Source organism: Pyxicephalus adspersus, chromosome 1, assembly GCF_032062135.1.
Source record: "Pyxicephalus adspersus chromosome 1, UCB_Pads_2.0, whole genome shotgun sequence".
NCBI lineage: Eukaryota > Metazoa > Chordata > Amphibia > Anura > Pyxicephalidae > Pyxicephalus > Pyxicephalus adspersus.
In genome coordinates, this window is record NC_092858.1 from 35,701,921 (window position 1) to 35,723,665 (window position 21,745).

A 21,745-nucleotide genomic window follows, 5' to 3' on the forward strand; every position below is an offset into this window, starting at 1 on the left:
GTCTGAAAAACACAATCATGGTCTATTAAAAAAATGGGAAGAATTGGAAAAGCATACAATTTCTAGTTAGTTTTGGCATGATATAGCAGTCCAGGTATTGGTACACATGGGGCATTTTGTAAGTTTTTATGTTAAACATTGGAATCACTATAGGGGTACACTAATAGTACAATCAACGGCATTTTAGACTATAAGGCGGATGAATAGGAGAGCATTTGAACGTCTAAAAAGCCATTGACAATAATATACATACTAAATCTTGGTGGTGTCCTTGTGTACAAGAGGAGACTGATAAATAGCTTGCAACTTACACACTCACTGCATGTACTGTCCCTTTTATTCATTTTACAATGTTTTATAAAGTAGAACAACATAACCTTTGTCAAAAAAGGCTGAGACCCTCTAATTTTCAGTATCCAAGTCAGTTTAAGAGGTCCTTGTTGCCTTTCACAAATCCCAATTAATTTAATACCTTCTGGCTTTATTTCTTACAATGCTTTTATAGTTCCATTTACAAGACCAATTATATTGACATCCTGTCATTTCACCTGCAAGAAATGTTTTAAAAAGAATAGAAAGCAATTAAGAAAACTGGACTATAACTAATTGTAAGAAATTGGTTTCCTTTAGAGTAACTGAGAAAGAGACCAGAATATAATTAATAGTGCTAAAATTTACCATAGAGCAAGGGTTTCTTGCATTGGAAAACATCTTAAGCAAATACCTCAGTGAACACTACTAGTAAAAGTAAAACAAATAATGGAATGTCAATTACAGTCTGGGACAGAGACAGTACTTTGTATCAATAATTGCAATACGGTTGACTAACTGACATTATATAACAATGTTCTACAAAGGACAACAATATACAAGTCAAATTACACACTTACAATTAAACTTTTTTATTATAGGAAATGCATTCACATTTAAAATGCTGCCAACACTTCTTTCATCCCAACACTAGTTACCCTAGATCCACATCACAATTAATGTATTATAAATATTAACTATGTGGAGTGTTGACCTTGTTAGTTTAAATTAGAGTAGACAGATAATGAGGTAAACTTTTAATAGGCTTCTAATTTGGGCCTTCAGCCTTTAAGATGGAGAGCAGTGATGGTGTCAATGCTCATGTTCTATTTTAATACCAGTTGTCAAATTCTCACAGCTGCATAATTTACCATACTCCATATATTATCTAGCACATGACATTAATATTTAAAATTCTAAAGACAAAGATTGAGAACACATCAGTTATTACCAGCAGTAAAATTAGAAATCATTTCTTATGGAACCACATTAAATAAAGAATTGATAAGAAACTAACAAGTATCCCTTGGAGGTTCATCAAGGAAAAGGCAGACAGCTATTTGTCACTTGTGTTTTTATTAATATTTAATTTGCCAATGAAAATATTTACCAGTAAATAGACACTTTGCTTTTACTTTGTGGTTCTGCCTGGTTCCCAACAGTTCTAATTCTGGAAGAAGTCCAGGCCAGCTATTGTTCTCGGTGTGTGCCACATTCAATTCTATGGATGAGACATATCTGAGATATGCTGGGGAATAAAAGAATAAGGCAGTCACAGTGCCATACAGTAATGATACCTGGAACTGGAAACAAAGTGTTTAACACAAAAGACACTTACATATACAGTATTTGTTTCACCAGTCACTGCTTGCAATTGAAAAATCTCAAAAGAAATGAAATAAATAATTAGTTATCTAATATTGAGCTATCCAACAAAACAAAACCCAAACACAACTAAATTTCAATTAAGTGATTCTGCAATCTTTAAATATACAACTGATGAAATATGACAGTATATGTGCTAAATCCCAGATTACTACCAAAAACAAAATGAAATTCTGAAGATTGAATTCACACAGGACTTTTAGACACTTCTATGAACTTCGCAGGATGAACTTTATCCATAAAGGTATATAGGGGATAAAATCAAATTTTGCTTTTAACTTACAAAATAGAATATAAAGAAGATACATAAACATTGCACTATGACATCAAAACAACAAAAGTGCACCAACAAACAGGAGCTGGCCACCATTCAACCAGGAAGAAGACTAATGGCCAGTGTAAAAGTGAACACACTGTATGAGGGACAATGCTGGGGACATTTAAAACTTTTTTTTTATATTTGACAGTTTATAATAAAATCATTTGAAACTCTAGTTCTCAGTGCCCCCATAGAGTGATGTGCAAGATCAGCCATGTAAGCTTACAAGGTTTTGAGTGACATAATTGATAGTTATGAAAATCATAATAAGTCCTTAAGTACTAACAGGTACATTGCTGCACCCCCAATTTCACTAGGTTCTACTAACCTAGCTTGATCAATCATTGGGATTAGTGTGTGTGTGTGTGGGGGGGGGGGGGTATACCTTTAACAGTCTATGCTGATTCCCTTGATACAGCTTTCCCACAGAAACTTAGATTAACAGTATACCCTACACGTTAAAACAATATTACAGTAGTGCTTGTCCTAATACATTTCCTCATAAGATGGTCTTACTTCCTGAAACTTTTACTTATTTATTTGTGAATACTATTAAAAACTGAATATTATATATACCGTACAAACCTAATTTTTACTGTACCAGTCATGAAAGACGAATGGTCTGTGTATTTTTGAATAACACATTAATTATGATAAGACATATCAAAAATAATAATTTATGTTATTATGGATTAAACAGTCTCACCAGTTCTAAATATTGGTGATTCTGATGGACTGTTTTGTTTTCAATAAATAAAACCCTAGGGAGTTAGACTTCAACTGCTGTAAGAGGCTTTGTAATGTCCCTGGTGCTTTCATTTAAAAAGTGTTTTTCAAGTCATCCCCTCAAGTTGTAAAATATGTCTTATATTACACATAGCTGATTAATGACTAAGGAAAAGATTATTGCCTAAAACAGAATAACTACTTAGAACCTCTAACATGTAATTGTTTTGGTTTAATTTACATTCAGCATGTGTAAGTTATTCAATGTGTCTTGGTTATTTTTAGGTGTACTTATGCTGAAACATTATTCTACCATTAATACATTTATTGTAGTTTTAATAAGCCTAATTACCATGTTTTGCTGCATTATATATTATGGTCTTTGTATATTCTGACAAGCAGAGAAACTGATATTCTCCAGTGACACAGGCAACAAATGTTGGCCTGGAAACTTCTTGAAAGTTATAGGATGACTGAAACACTGCAGCAAGATAAGAAAGCATGCAGAAAGTACAGGGGATTTTTATCAATATTTAGTCATCAGATTTGCCCACATCCCAACCCAAATTTGCCAAGTGAAAATGGTGTGAGCAACATCAACCTAGAATTGTCCGACAGGAATTCCATACGTCAAAATTTGCCCAAAATCTGCCTTTCAATATTTGTACTATGGCGAATTTACATTCACTTGCCAGGTTCCTTCACCCATTTTTCCACTTTCACAAAATAAAAAGTATTCTCTGGTTTGAAATAGAATTAAGGTGAGAAATTCCCCACCTTGTGTGGGTTTTTTTCTTAAAGACCGCTTAGGGTAATATGTTTCTTTTCTTTTTTTTTTCTCTAATTCCAGAAATCGAACATTTAAAATAGTTTAAACCATCTATAACATATTTCCTAGCAATTCAAAATCAACATTCCAAGAAAGGGTACAAAAATGAAGTACAAAACCCCATCACATGCCACATCCTCCAGACATGTTAGTTATATTATTTGTGTGTTTTCTTTGCTACCCTTTAGCCTATTGGAAAGACCCTTTCCCCATCAAATAGGTATTTAAAAAAATGTTTAAGCATTGGTATTTAAAAGTTATGGACAGTGCCAATGTGGACATTTTTTTTGCCTCATTACTCAATATATTGAAAGTAAAGTATATTTACTTACAATATATTGGGGCTGATTTACTAAAGAAATCTAGGCTGTTCACACAACTAAGGTAGATTATCAACTTGCAAGAGGTAATTCATTTAGCACATGGTTTCAGAGCTTTACCTCATTTACCAAGAAAAATGACATATCCTTTGCAAAGGAATAATTCACCTTGCTATGTGAACAGCCTTAATTCCTTTAGTACATCAACTGCAGTTGCTTTCAAATTGACTTCAATTGGGTTTTACTCCCATAGTCTTCAATAGAGGGTTATGCTCATTGACATCAATACATTTGCTTTCCTGTTGACTTCAATAGAGTTTTCCTGCTATAGACATCAATAGATTTCCACGCATTCACTTTACAATTGATTTCAAATGCAATTTTCCCCCTCAGATTTCTCAATAGAGATTCACCATCCCATTGACTTAAGTGGAGATTGCTGGCAATCAATGTTTTCCCAAAACTACAAAGAAGGGAATTATGTGCTACAGGACATACTCCATATTCAATAGCCAGTTGACCAAGCAAGATTTTTTGGAGAATATTAGGTTAGGGTATGGATAATCCTACACAAAAATACAGAACAATCCCTGACAATTCTATATGGAAGACTTCAACAGTTTGTCAGCCAGGAGAATTTGTGGCCAGATTCTTTAAATTGATACCCTATAGTATTTGTTTTTAATTAGGAGATTAAACAATATAGCGTAGTCGCAATGACTGGAACAAATTTTTTGGGTCTATGGCCACTGACTTTTAGGTAATTTTAAAGCTCCAGAACATGTTTGTCACCATTAGGCATTTCAAGGAGACCTGTGAAAAGGTTCCAAATTAAAAAAGGATGTCGTTTTTACATAAATCTATGCCAGCTGTCAACTTTTTCAAAGTCTCTGAACATAATATTGTCAATAAACTTTTCCCAAGTATTTTTGTTAAGTATATAGGGATAATTAGCAAAGAAATTACACTAATCAGCATCCCATTGCTTTTCTATACACTAGGTTTCTGTTCCTAGTCTAATATATTCCCAAGGGCATAATCCCTTTACATTTCACACTTCCATTTGTCCACAAATCTAACTCAAGAAAATCCTTTTGTATTACAGTGGTCTGGGGGGATTATTTCAGCTACAAACAAAACATATTTGTCCCCCCAGCCCTTAATGGCCATGCCAGGTCCTTGCCTTCACCAAACAGCAAAAGTTAGGAGGCATAGTAGAGGAAGAATGTCTCATCCTCACAACCTATGCCCAAAATGTACCTAGAAAAAAAAGACACCCTTTCAGGGTCCTGCAAATTTCAAAGAAGAGGTCCTCTGGCATTCCATTCCACATTGGCAGCTTTAGCAGCATAATGCCAGGAAATGTACTAGTACAATATAAATACCACTGGAGGAGTCCTACATAGTTTACATTTGATTCATTGACAAAGTCTGGTAGAGTCTGTCAAGTATTGTAGACCTGAATAAAAACTTTCTAGAAGATAAAATACCCTTTCTAGGAAAATGTTTACATTCCTTTATTTTGCGGTATACTTTACCTCAGATTTCCCCATTGACTTTATTATATATTTTATAGAAACTTTGTGGTCCATGCTTTCTCCAATGCTGCTACTGTGTGTTGTGATGCACTGTAGTGTAAAAAAATTGTATGTCCATTCTCTTGGGTGTTTTTTTTTAGTTGCCATCCCATTTATTAGAATGATCATAACTAGCATTAACACACTTTAATGCATTTCACCAAGCTGCCAAGATCTAAATGGATCTTTGGTATATCAATTCTTTTATTATGCATGAACTATACATTGTAAATGCAGCTTTAACAATTATTTCTGCTTTTCATTTTAATCCATCCTAACATGAGATAGTTTGGGAATCCAATTCTAAAAAAGCTTTCAGAAATGTTTCTAAAGACAAAAAAGTCAGACATTAATCAAGCATCAAGCAAATACAAAGTGTATGTGATTATTTAGTACATTTACTCATTATTCATTACTGAAATAAATTCACAGATAATTTATTGAATCAGATTAATGTTCGACAGATTTTTTTCAGGACACCACATAAAATAAACTATTTAAAATTCATAAAAATATTGTGGTAGCAATTTAGGATGCAGAAAAGCTCACAGCTGAGAATCAATTACTACGTTTTCTAATCTCCTACAAGAATTTCTGATTACACTGGCAGAACAATAATAGTTATATTAAATTTCCTGGCAATAATGTGTACCTAAAACTATTTTTATGCTGCTTGATGAGGTGGTATTGTTGTAAAATACTATTGACTTAATTACTGTATTATTATGCTGGAGTGAGCCATTGTGTGACAATTGTAATGAGTGAAACTGACTTCACGACTTTGGTGCTGAAAAATATTTTTTTTTTTTTGCTTTTTTGCATTGCTTGCAGAAATAGTCATACTGTGGTATTGCAATAACCATATGGCTTATATAATTATGATAATATTTTAATTGAAGTCAAACTCTAGCAGCTGACCTGGTTAGGATCCTTATAGAACTTTCAAATCAATGACAAATTGTTAGAGTAATGTTCCTCCTCTGGAGTGGCGTCAAAATGACAATCCCAAATTTAGTACCAACGGTAGTCCTTTACCACTGGGAAGCAGGCTCATCCCCTCAGTGGTTTATTATTCAGGGCCCAGCCAGACTCTGGGGATGACCTGCCCTGAATCCCTTAGCCCTTTCAGTGATCCATAACGATATCTTCCTTAAAAATAAGTTCTATGCATATGAAACTTGTCTTAGAATCTTCCTAAAAAGGCACCAACATTACTGTAGACCAAAAAAGTAGTGCTCCCGGGTAGTGACTGCTACCTAATTAAAGCCAAGTTCCTCCCCTATGACAGTAGGTAGCCAACCATCACTCCCTGGGAGAACAGATTTAAGAACTGTCTAGAATAAACTAAGATTCAACCCTCAAACTTTAAAGGGACTTTACCTATACTAAAGGGATTCTACACACAACTAGTTTCCTTGCTATTTTATGGATCAAAAGGCTTTGATTGTTTATGGGTCACTTACCCTTAATTCTGACTTTCATACATTTACTCATTCCATGATTGTTGCAGGTCAGTAACTAAATAAATTTTAAAATGTAAAACAATGTAAAATGTAAAAACATTATTGTTTTCATTGCAAGACCAGAGCCCTGGATTCTGCAATTAGACATGTTCATCTAATAATCAGAGAGCGTTTTGCAACTGGAAGCAAGAAGGTTTTTCACATGATATCAGTGTGCAGCAACATTTTTCTTCTCTGACACTAAGAATCAGGGACAAGTTCCATGGCATATCTGGACTCCTTAGAGCTGCCGGTGCCACTTCCTTAGGCAACCTGACCATAGGCAACCTGAAAGACATCCTTTTTGTAAGAAGCCTCCTTATATCCATTAGGTACAGGTTTATATTATCTTAAATTGATTTCCGTTAATGAAATGCAACTTGACACTTAAAAAGATATTAAACTGTAGGACAGTAAATAGTTTTACACTGAAGTAAACAACGTACATATTTTTGGAAGAGTACCAATTTTCATCATTCCTTTTTTATGACCATTTTTTCCAGATGGCATCAGGAAGCCTGTTACACCTCGGGGAGGAAACAGACAAACTAAAAGCCAAGAACCGAGAATCCATTTTACTTCTGATTCATCTAGTAAGTGCCATGCTGCTTGCTCATACCTCATTGCCAGGAATTGCACTTAATCTGTAATAACATCCTGTGCAAAGATGTTTCATGTACAGCTGTCGCAGTAACTTTGCACACCAGGAGTGTATTTCCCTGCTTTCTGCCACCGAGAAAAGGATTATGTGATTTTATTCTAACTTCTAAAATCCACAATGGGAAAGAATATCTTGATCATAATAGGATTAACAGAAACAAATTCAGGATAAAGATGTTTTGCTCATCTGATGAATTTCTTCAAATATTAAAAAATAGAAGGCTTTTGTTTAATACTATGCCCTAGCACATTGTATTTTTATACTGTACTCTTAGTGCACTTATTAAAGAATAATAAAATGTATACCATTTTATCATTTTATGTAATAATATCTCTGAATGTTGCTGCTGAATAGAATATGTTCTCTTTCGGTAAATTATATACACAATAAGCCTAGATTTTATTTTCTTGTATTTTCATTTATTTTGTGTAGAATACTCTGCCTTCGGTATGCTAATAGTTTAACCCCCTTTTCAAAGAGTGTGACAAAACGTGAATGCTCCTTTTTCAACCCAGGGCTCTTTCAATAATTATCATTTTAACCCATAATACCAGAACCTTTTTAGCATTAGTGGCTGGTAGCCTATTTTGCCAACTAACTATGTCGCTAACTATGTCTGCTTAATGGTGCAAGGTGGTGGTATGAACATACTTTCTGTTACACTTATGGTAAGTGGACGTCCCCTGTATATAAGTGATTACTGTAAATACCCTAGAGATGAGAGATGTGCCCTCAACATTGGCGGTAAGTAGTGTTTCTTCTTACACTTGTGGTCAGCAAAGTGCCACCTAACATTGCTGTATATTATTCCCCTACATTGATATTTTATCACACGTGTCCCCTTTCATTAGTGTGTATTGAAGTGCTCCTTTCATTTCTTATTAGTGAAGAAGTTCCCTATACAAATAATTTCACTCCCCCAGTCACATAGCAATTCTATTGTATAAAGATTGGCTGCAGGGCCTGGGGCAGTATCACATGGGAGCAAGTCACATGATTCTTGCCATCTGGAAACGTTGGGGTATTCCTGCTAGCTGTAGAGGAACAGGTAGCTGCACTGAAGCATAGAGAAGAAGGGTATATGTGAGCCATACATGTACAAGATGATGGTTACGCTTCAAGCTATAATTTTGTAGACAAAATTATAGATAAAAAAAATAAAGTCTTTTTTAACAGTTGTTCTACTTGAAAAAGTTTTTTTTACAAATGAAGTAGAACTTTCTCATTTACTATAATAATTTTTATCTTTTTCTCTTCACACTCCCGCTACAACAGCAAGCATCGAAAGTCTTATGGAAGGTTTCATGACGCGGGTAGCTCGGACCTTCTAGCCCATCCCTTATAAACACCATTGTCATAACTACCTTCTACTACCAAACTCCCCCTGCATACCAGCCACTCCCACCAATTAAATACCCCAACACAAAATCTTGGATTTAAATTGGCTGGCAAGCAGCCGTTTATTTAAAACACCAATAAATAAAGTTTAACTTTCCAAATAATTAACAAACAAATATCCAAATAAATAAATACCAAAATAAATTACATTTTACACTTTGATAAGCATACATTAACATAGATTAACATAACACTCCATTATTAATATAATTATTATTAAACGGGATTATATAATGTTAACATATTACATTGAATATAGCTTAATGAACCAACAACAACTTAATTCCCCTTTTAATAATACATAACCATTACAACAGTATCCATAATGTTATCAAACTCCCAATTATACACCCAAACAACCAAGCTGCAGGTCTCAGAAGGCAAAATCCCACCCAACAAGAATTGAACCCTTCCAACATCTCCACCTTGGCCCCTAGCTGCCCAGCACTGCCTTCAGGAGCCATAATCATCCGTTCACCATAAAGGGGGAGACCCCACCAAAGGGGACCCCCCCTGCCAAAATCCACCCCTTTTCAATACACTGAATCCCTGCCTTCCAAGACCCCAACCTCTAAAACGAACCCACCTCTCAACTCTACCTAAACATAAGAGGGAGGGTGGACGGGAAACTTTTTCTGTCCAAAAGAGGGCCTCTCACTATCGTCCAGCCCCTTTTAACATCTCCCATTCCTAATCTCCTCCTCTCCCACGTTGTACACTAGCCCAGCCCCCTCTGGCAACACTACCCTTTTTCTTAACCCCTCAAAAGCTCTGGGCTAGGCCCCAGCACCCGGTCATGTAGGCACTGCGCCTAATTCTTACGGCTACGTGCCTCTCTGGTGTTGTAGGAGACAGATGGAAATGCCAAATAACAACCCCTAAAACATTTTTACCTGCTGCCCTTGTTTTTTTTTAGTACAGACTTTTTTTAAATGGCCAGAAAGATTTACATAAAGAAAATCCTGTCCACTGCAATAATTATGTAAGAGCATCTACCATGCAGCAATAAATGTGCAGCAATAAATGTGAAATGCAGAGGTTTGAATAAGCCTTTAGCAATCGGAATCTAAGGTCCCCTGAGGTCAAGATGCTGTGATATCAGTTGTCTGGCCTAATATTTATGTTTTAACATTGTGGGGATGAAGTCAGACAGTTCACAAAGTAGCAACTGTCAGTTCCATCAGGTGACCTATGACCCTTGACTCTCATTATTGTGGGGCCATATACATTTTTCACAAAAATCCCAAAAGACTTTGGATTCTTCCATTATTATCCCAACTGTGATTGTTTTTTCTTTAAGTACTTATATAGCTAATTTAAGGGTGTACATCACTGTTAACCCTGTGTTTATAACATTGGTGGCGTTTGTCAACAATGAGCTAAATTGCCAGTGGCGTGTACTGGAAATAGCAAACATTTTCTAGCCCAACTAATGGGGAGAAGAGTGATTACAGCAGCTCTCCTTTAGTAAAGTGTATATTATAACTGTATTTATTGCTTAGCAATCCATATGAGTCAAACCCACACTGGCCAATGACAGGAAAGAAAAATCAGAGTTAGACTGGTTCTCTCTGGCCAATAAATATTATAATATATATATATATATATATATATATATATATATATATATATTACTTTATTAAACCCCTGCATAACTTTTACCCCTGAGTGCAGGTTGCTGAATGCATTTAAAAAACTTAGATCAGTTTAAATCTACATTCTACCTTCTGTCCTACTAGCCTACCAGTGGCTACTATGCCACACTTTTTCCCAATGAGAATAATACATTTGTATTAAAAATATAAAATGTAAACCAGTTCATCAAATTTTACTACTAGTTTATACAAGTAACAATTAGTTTAAATGCAAGTCATTAAAAGAGAAACCTATAACCTGCCACCTTGCTGGCCTATTTAGAAAAAAGTTAGTTGCGTGCCTATAATGATGACTTTTTGTACTTTTTGTTTCACTGACCTAGAAATGGAACTTCAGACTTGACTTACTCCTTGTTCTGCATCAGTAATTTAGAGAACAAATTAAAATTGGAGGAATATCATCATATCAATGGCAGCTTCCACAGTCTCTTGGCAGGTTTTCTTTAAGATGTGGCACAATTTAAAGCTATAGGTGCAATTCCTTGAGCCTTTTCTTGCATTCGTGTTCTTATAAACAGTTGCCATCACTTGTGCTAGCATAAGATACATTAATATTTATTTGACAATATGGTTCCATATGTCAATATATATAGCAAAGTATAAGGCTACAAACACACGTCAGATGATTCTCGGCTGATACGAGCTGTCAGGCTCACCTCGGACAAGAATCTGTACAGAGGTTGTCCGACGTCGTTCATGGATCCTTCCTGGTGGTCCAATAGAAGTGAAAAGAGGAGAGCCCAGCGGGGTGCCGCACGCTCATTTTTTCCCTCCATTGAACAGAATGGTGCTGAATGTACAGCACTTGTTCATTCATCTTTCAGTCAATTGTTGCTGGAAACAATCATGAAAGATAGATTGCAGTAGCGTGTGTAACAAATTAGTAGATTTAAGCGTTTAGAACAAATTTAATTTGTCTATATTGTGCATCTCTTTCAGATTTTAGTTGTGCTAAGCAGAGCTCACAAGGGTTTTGTTGGGGATTTCTAGAAAATTTATTAAACCCTCTTGCTAATTAAATAAAAACTATCATCAGGTTGCCTTCAAATGTTTACCCGACTAATGTGTAGCTCAGGTACAAAGTAAAAGAAGCATACAACAAGTGGCTCTGCAGAAGATGAATATTTGTATGCTATGCTCTAGATATGACCCCGGCATAGTCTGGCTTGAAATTAAATAAATACATTACAAATAAAACTTGGTAATTGTTTAATATGTGTAAACCCTTTGTGTATCCAGAGGTGGTAGAGCGTCTTGTGAGTCCCGAATGCTCACCTTTGTCCAACATTACTAAGTCTTGGCCTTGATCTAACACCAAAATACCAAATCATAATTTAAAGGGCTGTCAGGCACAGGGTTATGTTAGGTGAAAAACTGGATTTTCAGCACAGTAAAAGCACAAGGGCCAAAAAGGATCTGGAACCAGAGGACAAACCTAGTCTTTATTCTTCACAGCAAGATCAGACACTCGATAAACCATTAACAAATTGGACAATTAGATCAAGAAACTTTTCTGGAAGGATTCTGAAGCTTAAATTGTATCTATACCCAGATAATTTTCTGATACTACTTCTGATACCCAGATAATTTTCTGATACTACTTCTGATACCCAGATAATTTTCTGATACTACTTCTGATACCCAGATAATTTTCTAGATTACTACTACAGGATCAGAAAAACAGACAATATCATATTTGATCATAGCATTCCTTTAAGAGAAACATTTTAATATTCGTCTGTATTGCTGTTAGAGAGTTTCCCTCACTTCCTGTCCTGTTGCAACAACCTTTTATTACCAGACAGGAACTTAAGGGCTTATGCTTTTTCTCAAAATATATATTTATACAAATATGAGCAGTTTGACAGCATAACATCATATTAAGTATTTTCCTAGAGTTGTTCCTGTGCATATCAATCATGGTTTTTTCCTCCCTGTCCTTTCGTCCTTTCACAAAAAAAATTCCCTTTTCCGATGTTACTTCTTATTTTCCAGGTTTATATTTGGGAAATGCACCCAGCATTACAGGCAAAAGCAATTTAAATGCAAATGCCTAGAGAGGGCCAGTGCTGCTAATGAGAGTGGACAGAGCTGATACTATAGGAGGGAGCAGAAGTTAAGAGCTAATGCACTAGCCCCCACATCCTTGCTTAGGAAATTGGTAAGAGCTAGAAAGGTCCTTAATCTTCCCTGCCAGAGGGCTTAAAACATAGTGTGTTAGAGTGGGCCACCATAGAATATTATTAGAAATAGGGATTGATAAAGACTATGCCAGACAATAAACACAAGGGAAGGTGGATTAGCACAAATGTTGAACAGATATAGCTCAGTAGAGAACATTAACTGATTTTGTGCCTGGGAGGAAGATAGCCTTATATTTTCAACAATGGCTCACTGTAGCCTCTAGCAAATAGTATACCTTGTTTCAGGGGATCAAAAGGGATAAAGTGGACTGCTAGTGCCAAAAGTCAAAAATTCCTTTATATGATCACCATGCATAATGTGTAGTGGAATTGATACCATTTATTGGATAATTTAATTATATGTAAAACTGAATACTACAAATTTGGCTCCCTTTTCTTCTTGTAAATGTGGTTGTTAAAAGATTTTTTATATTGGACTAATTAAATTCTGTCGATCTTTCCAGTTTCTCTTTTTTATAAGGGCCTTCTTTTATTAGAGTGGCTGTGCCATACCACCAATTCTAAATGCAGAGAGAACTTTGCAACCCACCTGTATGAAATTTAGGATGCTGTGTTTTTATCCAAATAATGTATTGCAACTAACCCTTTTGATGATTGATGTACAGCTGTATTGACTGTAATGCAGTTACTTCCCTCCTACAGCTCTTGCCTGCGGAAATATAATTGCTTAGATCTCGCCCTGATATGCAGGTGACGATAAAGTGGGTACATGCAGACAGGAAGTGACTGGAGGAGATCTATGGACTATAAACTAAGTTAAAATCTGTCAGTGCTATACTGCCAACAGCAAGAAGGAACATACTGGCCTTAATGGGCCAACCTTGACTATAACCTGTCCTCTGAGCCTCAAAATCAGTCACTAGGCTAAATTGCTTGCTTATACTTATGCAGTCTTTCTATAATACCACTATATATAACTAAAAAAAACATTTAAATTTATAAGTCTACCAGACAAATGTGATATTCTTTGTCAAGTAAAATCCAATAAACCTCCTAACATGTAGTTAGATTCAATCTATCAATATTTGGACTGGCTTTTTAATAATTCCTTTATTATTAATTTAGAAATCTACATCTGCACCCTCCCTAAATTGTCTGCATCGAAAGCCCTCAATTTATAACAAGTTTTGCTCCAGTACCTCTCTGGAAAGTGTTACCTGGAGGACCCTTAATCTAAATGTCTGTTTATTCTAAGAGTTTTAATATTACCTAAAATTTTATTTGTTTATCTTAAATTATTACCTTAAATTTTGTTTGACATGAGGGCAGCATGGTGGCTCAGTGGCAAGCACTATGGCCTTTGCAGTGCTAGGTCCCAGGTTCGTGTCTCGGCCAGGACACTATCTGCATGGAGTTTGTATGTTCTCCCCGTGTTGGAGGTCTCCTCCAGAAACTCCAGTTTCACATCCCAAAAATATGTAATTAGTATAATTGTCTTTCCCTCATTGTGGTAATGACATATGGTAGAGACATTAGATTGCGAGCCCCTTTGAGGGACAGTTAGTGATATGACATTGGACTTTGTAATGAACTGCATAATACGTTGGTCCTATATAAATACAAGTTAATAAGAAAAACCTTTATACTTAGGCTTTGTGTCGTGTGACATACTGTAGCTGTACTACATACAGAAAAAATTCTAATAAATTCTGTACCAGTAACTTTCCAGACTTTGCAGCCATGTTACTGAGTACTCTGTTAGAGTACACCCATCTTTTCCTTCTGTGTCACACTGTAAATAATTTTACCTCCGTGCTGCCTGTTTTTAGACACTACTTGAGTGTTTTTGCAGCTAGGTTACAATGAAGAATTTTTCAGACAGGACAAGGTTAAAAAGAATCATCTTGGTGTTGAAAATGAATCAGATATATGGAAATACTCTGACATTTCTTCCTGAGTATCCAAGATGCTGCTAGGAGACAGAAGAAAAATGTTCTGTGCTGAAGTAAAAAACATGCACATTTTATTAAGCGCAAAGTATCATATACTATAATTAGGAACACGGATTGCATGTATTAATTAATAATCCGAGATCCCTCAAACAATGGTCTTCCACATGTTAGATTGGATATTTAACACACATTGACAATACATCAGATAATAATTCAACACCTTAGACAGGAAGACCACACTTTAGCAAAGTCCTTTGTATAGTTGGTAGGGATCACTGTCATATGCAGGGGTCACTTGGACACTGCATTAGAAAGCTATAGGTTTTATTTCTATATTAAAGCTTAGTGTACTCATAAAGTGGTCAAAGACATTTGTTAGCAGGAATAAAGTGATCCCTTCTCTGAGAATCAGTGGACATCACCGGCCAAGAGGCCCAGGGGAAAGTAGCAGTTGCACAGATACTTATATTTTTCCAATTAGCCCTTGTTTCTCTTGAGATAACCTAATTCCAAAGGTGTCTGAGGTATCTAACTCTATTCTCAATATATGTTTATGCCTAAAGATGGAATGAAAGATCAGCATCAGACAGCATTGTGCCTGCACATCCAACCTAGGGCTGCCTCACTCTCTGCAAGACCTTTTCATCTTCTCTTAATCATTACTGATTAGCCACAGTGTCTTTTCCCCTACCAATTGTATACCAACCTCCCCCATATTGTAAGTACAATTGGGTAGGTTCTTCCTCACCTCATGTGCGATTTGTACTTGTCAAATATGCAGGCTTGTCACCTGCAGCCCTTCCTTATATTACAGTGCTAAGTAATATGTTGGCACATTATAAATAGGAGATAAAATTGTTGCCTGCTATGAATATAAGATTAGGCAACATACTAAACTACAGATTATAAAGCTGATATACCACTTGCATCAGACTGTGTCCCTGTGAAATTCACTGCTCAAAATCTTAAAACAATCAAAGGTACTAGGTCAGTGGTGTAGGAGCAGAGGTTTTGATTAATATTGTGCCGCTTACTCTAGAGGGCTTGTAGGGCAGAGGCCCCCGATCCTGTTTCTCGCCTGTCTGACAGGTGGGTCATAAGAGCACGAAGACCAGCAGTGGTCCACGGCTCTGGCCAGTGCACCCCCCAGGGGGGTCAGGGAAAGGACCCCTTTTGAGGAGGGGCGCACCAGCCAGAGTTGCGGACCATGTCTGTTGTACGGTTTGCAGGCTCAGGGCTGGTTGTGTCTCTGGAGACTGTGCAGATTCTGGCATTATAACATCACTCAGGGAGGTTTCTTCCCCTTTGAGTGACACAGGACATGCACAGTCCGTAATATGTAGAATCAGTGGTCTGCGAGCTGCAAAAGGTTGGGGACCACTGTTGTAGGGTACCCTACTCATAACCATGTTCTGACCCTGTTGTTCTACACAGTGCTGGAAGAAGGGGCACTGATGTAAATATGTAGGATAGGACCTGATTTCAAATAGGAGTTTGATTCATATAGGGGACTCCAGACGTAAAGGAGTGGGATACCTGATGTATAGGACTTTTCACCAGCAAATGTCAATTTTTAAAGAAAGAAAAGTTTTATATATTTGACAAAAAGCTTTACTTTTATCCATTTCTCCGGCAGGTTTAGGTTAGCCAAGAAGGCTCCAGACATATGATGAGCAATCATGTAGAATTCATACATCTGACAAAATCTTCTCTTTTTCAAGTCTTCCAAAATAAAACGGATAATTAATTTCCAATAATGTTAAATAATTTAAGTATTTTCTATTTGCTTGGTTAGGTTTGCTCAGCAAAGCCAATTACATAGCTAATTCGGTGTGGGTGTTTTTTTCTGCACTGAGAGCTGATGTGCACTCGCTGTGACAGATGTAATGAAGTTTGGGCCTATTTTTGAGCAGCTCTGTATTATCACAGTGGGGATGAGAATGACCAAAGCTGTCTAAATCAATACATGTATTTACCAACCCTTGCTTCATTTGTCTGTCTGTGAAGACACATGATAATTCCTATTACCCATTTACTGTGGAATAAACATGGTCTAGAGGGAAATATAGTGGCTTCTCATTAATGCGTAGCAGGGGTTTCTTATTAGGACACTCTCATTCATGCGGCAATGATCATTGTTCCATTACTTGTTATTCCCTTCATATGTCAAATTTGTAGATTTCTTTTATCTCTGTACAATATGTTTTCCATGATAGACTTCTTTTCTTGACTAAAGAAATGATGTTATGCATTGATACTGCACCGTTAAAGTCAAACTGACAGTACACAAATGACAGATTACACTGCCTACTTACTAGTCAGATTTAGGGATAACTTTACATGCTCATGGGTGCTACAAAGTGCAATGGAAACTAAAGGCAACCATCAATGGCAAAAGGATGGAGGGGAAGAAGGTGAATGCAAATAGTCACTTACAAAAAACATGTATGCCCTGTTTTATATTGGGTACTAGTTGGTGCAGCTGCAGTCCTATCTGGCCATGGTAAAGGTGTTAGATCATGCACCAAGAGCTACAGCATTAGTAGAAGTGTTGCAAGTTTTAACAAGGACACCCTGTTTCCCAAACAACCTTACAGTAACTGATAATAAATGCATAATAATGTGTTTAACCAATGCTTGCTTGTACCCAGTAAGGACAAAACCATGAAGACTGCATATGGCCACCATAGGTCCTGTTAGGAACCAAAGTGGTAAACACATCTGTCCTGCTCTAATTAGGATTTTACTACATTTTCCCCTTAATTTTACCATTTAATTCAGGAAAACGTTTCACATGATAACTCCTTGTGTGAGATTATTTATCCAGAATAGGTTATGTTTCAGTTTCCCTGACCTTGTCAATTTGGGAAAATACTTCCTTAACCTTTTAATCAATTTAAAGCTAAGCTCTGAGTGGGAAGGAGAAGTAAAATGAGCCAATCAGGGATGATGCAAGGAGCATGCTGATTGGAAGACAACATAAAGTGTCAGATTATTAAACTCATCAAAGTGCTCCCTATACTTTCACTGTCAAGTAAAAAAGGAGAGCAGGGGGACCTGTATATGAAAGTTTAGATCCTTTCCCTAACTAGGTAGACCTGTGAGGTCAAGTTATGTAAGCCTCAGCACTAAAAATACAAATCCTTTGGCAGACTAAAAACCTCCCATGTATGTATTTCCTCTTTGTATTTATGTGTATGCTACATGTTAGGCTTTAAAGTAATGTATTTGGCTGTATGTGTGCATTAGACATATTTGGTTAAAAAAGAGAACCTGGGCTTCTGTGTGAGTTCATCCACAGGGATCAGTTATGCTGTAATATAAAACATTGAAAGATTAGCCATCGTGGTGCTGTTTTCTGACACATGTCACAATGCCGTCCATGTTCCAGTGCAACAAGCACAATAATCCAAACCACTCTTCTTTTTTAAATCAAAATGAAGTGTGAAATTATAAAATCACAAAACAGGGTTGTAACATTCATGTTAAGCATGAATTAATAAATCAAACTGGTGGAAGCTAATAGAAATGCATGAGACATGTACTGATCTGTCCCCAGGAGCTGATGTCTGTCTGTAATTCAGTGCAGCGTATGCTTTATACACCACAGTGTGTTCACTATTTCAGGATCACTTGTGGGGAACTAATACTTTGGATACCTCTGTGCATTGTAGACAAACACAGTTGCTCTAACTGGTAATTCTATTCTAACTGCTAATATCAAAATTGGATGAATGTAAAATATATTACCTGTCAAAGAATTTGTAGTTACATTTTGTGATGCACAACCACATCTCTAAACAAGCAGTTAAATTGGATATATTGTCCAATAAACATATGGGAATCTTGATTTGTTACTGAAAAAGTCAAATTTAGAAGATGGGAGGAGCAGGACTATGTTAAATGTATGATTTTTAAGCCGGGATTTACATACCTGCAACTTCCTCCTATATATTAGGGCAAAGTGTGCGGCTGCACAAGTGCTCTGTACCTTCCTCAGCCCCAAGTGTTCCTCTTGTTCTTCACTTCTGTAGGAATATTCTCAATGGTGAGAGGGTGAGATTCCTTACACCTCAGTCACCAAAATTGCTGGGGTGATTGAGAAGACTTATGCTAACACACCCCAATCATATGCTTTTTATATATATATAGTTAAGGTATACCCTAAAAAACAAATTTGTAAGCCTTCTACCATTTTTTAGTAAATTACAAATCCTCTAAAGACAGTATTGTCACCAATATTGCTGGGAAGTTTAGGATAAGCAATGGAAACGTGAGTAAAAAAATAAATGTACAAAAGCGTGTTTTTGAAGCTGCTTACCAATTTTTTTGTTGATTTAAAAAAAAAAGTATTTATTTTTAATTGAAGTTAAAATATATGAGGAAAATGTTTTTAAAGCAATCATGGGTTATTGGTATCAGATTTCAAAGGACATACTTCCTAAACCCCTTAGCAATGGCAATAATATGCCAAGGGACTTTGAATAGACTCAAAAAGTAAGGCAGCTTTAAAAATGTGTCTTCCCATTTGTACTTTTCTTTTTGGACAATATATGCTTTACATTTTTTTCACCTAGGTCATAGGTCCCTTTGACCAACCCTCCTCCCAAGCAATTTTGTTAAGAGGGGCTTTGCTCAAAAAGTTGTCAGGGGGTTTAAATCATGTTATTTTTTTCAGACTTTGATTTATAGTAAAGAATACCTGCTTTAAAAGTAAAAAACTTGGGATATGTTCCCAAAGGGTCCAAGATCTGATTGGATTAAAGCAAAGGTAAGTATGTGGTGCTGGAAAGGTTGTATCAAAGAAAACCTACTGCATTGTCCTGTCTGAGCAATGTACAGATTTCCTATATATATATAGATATTTATATTTATATACCCTTACTCACAATTATTTGTATTTATTTGTCTTAAGTATATAAAAATAAAGAAAGAGAAAGAACAAAGAAGGGAATGGATCCTTTGTTAAACATAGTGATCCTATGCTAACAAGGTAACTCAGAGATCAATGTTTACATTTCATGTAGGATCATATTGAAAATTCATTCAAGTCTTGTTCCGTCTGACACGTTTCGCTCTATGGCTCCTTCAGGGGACTCAGAGACTTAGCGAGTTTTATCAAAAACACTGACACTGAGTGCATAAAGATTTTATACCTTTTTAGAAATATTATGCTAATTTTCATAATATACTGTAAAAATCATACTTGTTAACACTAGTAAACTTGTAAATACCGGTGAAAACTCTATTTAATGTACAGTGCTGCGTAATATGTTGGCGCTATATAAATCCCGTTTATTAATATTAATAATAATATTAATATTAATAATAATTAATAACCCTGGTGAAATGTAAACATTGATCTCTGAGTTACCTTGTTAGCATAGGAGCACTGTGTTTCGCAAAGGATTTGTTTAAGATTTCCACCTATTATTGAAGTAAATAATCTTTTATTGTTTTGCCAAAAAAAGCCGTATTCCGCTTTCTGTATTATTATAACCAAATCAGGCTTGGCAACTGTATGTATTGTATACTAAGGGAGAACCCTTCTTTGGTAAACTATCCATTGTTTTATCTTAGATATACTTTTAGATCCATTTTTGGGTCAACAGGGAATTACGTTTTAACATTTCAAAGCTAAGTGATTATAACTTTTTTTTTCTTACAGATTGTTGAAGAATCCTCATTCCTTAGTGTGGACATGCTGGAATCCTGCTTCCCTTATGTGTTACTCCGAAATGCTTACCATGAAGTTCATCGTACCTTTACAACCATGATCGGCTCCTAAATGCATGGTACTATTACATACCATATCCACAGAGAGGTACAAGCACCAATATAGCGTGGAAAGCAGTGTACATGACTGTCTAACCTTCACCTTCCCAACATGCATCAGTTGAAGAAATGAACAACATTTACAAAGTCCTGGTACTCAGGTTAATGTGATCAGCAGTGCCTAAGGGTTCATTTTTACATTCCTCCACTGCAAGTGTGCAGAATAATGTTATCATCAATAACTCCCGCTGTGTAAGAGCTGGAATGATTCTTTTGCTCTATCACTTTTAATAACAAGGAAGCTGAAACAGTGTTTTCAGGGACCGCTAGCTAAGGCAAAATAATAACATTGGAACACAAAGGATTCTGCTGCCAATTATAACTGCCTGCAGCCAAAGTAAATCACATGCTGCATTGCTTTTAAAATATCATAGTTGTCGTTGTTTTCTTGTATTCTCATTTGTTTTTCTGGGCACTTCACTGAAATCTGCCTTGCCTGGCCACATTTACTGAATAATACACATTGTACTACTGCAGAAAAGGTGCAGGAGAGATCAATGATGAGAGCAAGTAAAAAGTGGCATTTAAGGAAGGCAGAAATGTCGCTGCCGTTATCAGGTTATTATTGCTGTTCCATCATTTAATCGTGTGTATCTTTTCTGCATTCATCTCATGTTTAGGATGTTTTGTAACTGTATTTACAAGTACTAACCTTTGGAAGGCTGTCATAAAGCATTGTCTTATATCGTCTGTCTCTTATTAAAATGTTATTCTGCTAAAATGGTTTAATTCGTTTTTAACATAACTGTACATGTAGGAAAATGGAGATAGAAAAATATGTGAGACAAAGAACACAGGACTGGCTTTCGGTCCAGTGGAACATACATCAAAGGTTTTAAAAAAAAGGCCTTTGAGGGTTTTAATAATTGTTGTCACAGTGAAGAATACAGACATTAAGGAAGAGGAAGATGTCCTTTTGAAGAGCGCACAGAGCAAACAGCTAAATGTCTCAAGGATATTATATGTATTTCTGTAGTTCTGTTTAGTCAATCTTGTGATCCAGGTAGCCAAACCAGGACGACTCGGGGACTATACTGCAGGTGAGGAAACCTGTACTTAAAACATGAAATGCAGCCATTGCTGCCTGCTCTTAAAAGTTCCAGATACCTAGCTGTAATGCTAATGAAATGGC

The 21,745-nt window shown here is 36.1% G+C and overlaps 1 protein-coding gene across 1 annotated transcript in view; it reads left to right on the forward strand.

Moving 5' to 3' along the window:
- The window catches only part of NCKAP1L (NCK associated protein 1 like), a 97,262-nt gene extending 75,928 nt beyond the window's left edge, over window positions 1-21,334 (forward strand). Inside the window, exons 30-31 of the mRNA XM_072406369.1 lie at window positions 7,472-7,561; window positions 20,447-21,334. Coding sequence (XP_072262470.1) covers window positions 7,472-7,561; window positions 20,447-20,566 — 210 coding nt within the window. The 3' untranslated portion in view covers window positions 20,567-21,334. The remainder of the gene's footprint in view (window positions 1-7,471; window positions 7,562-20,446) is intronic.
- Window positions 21,335-21,745: the final 411 nt, after the last annotated feature.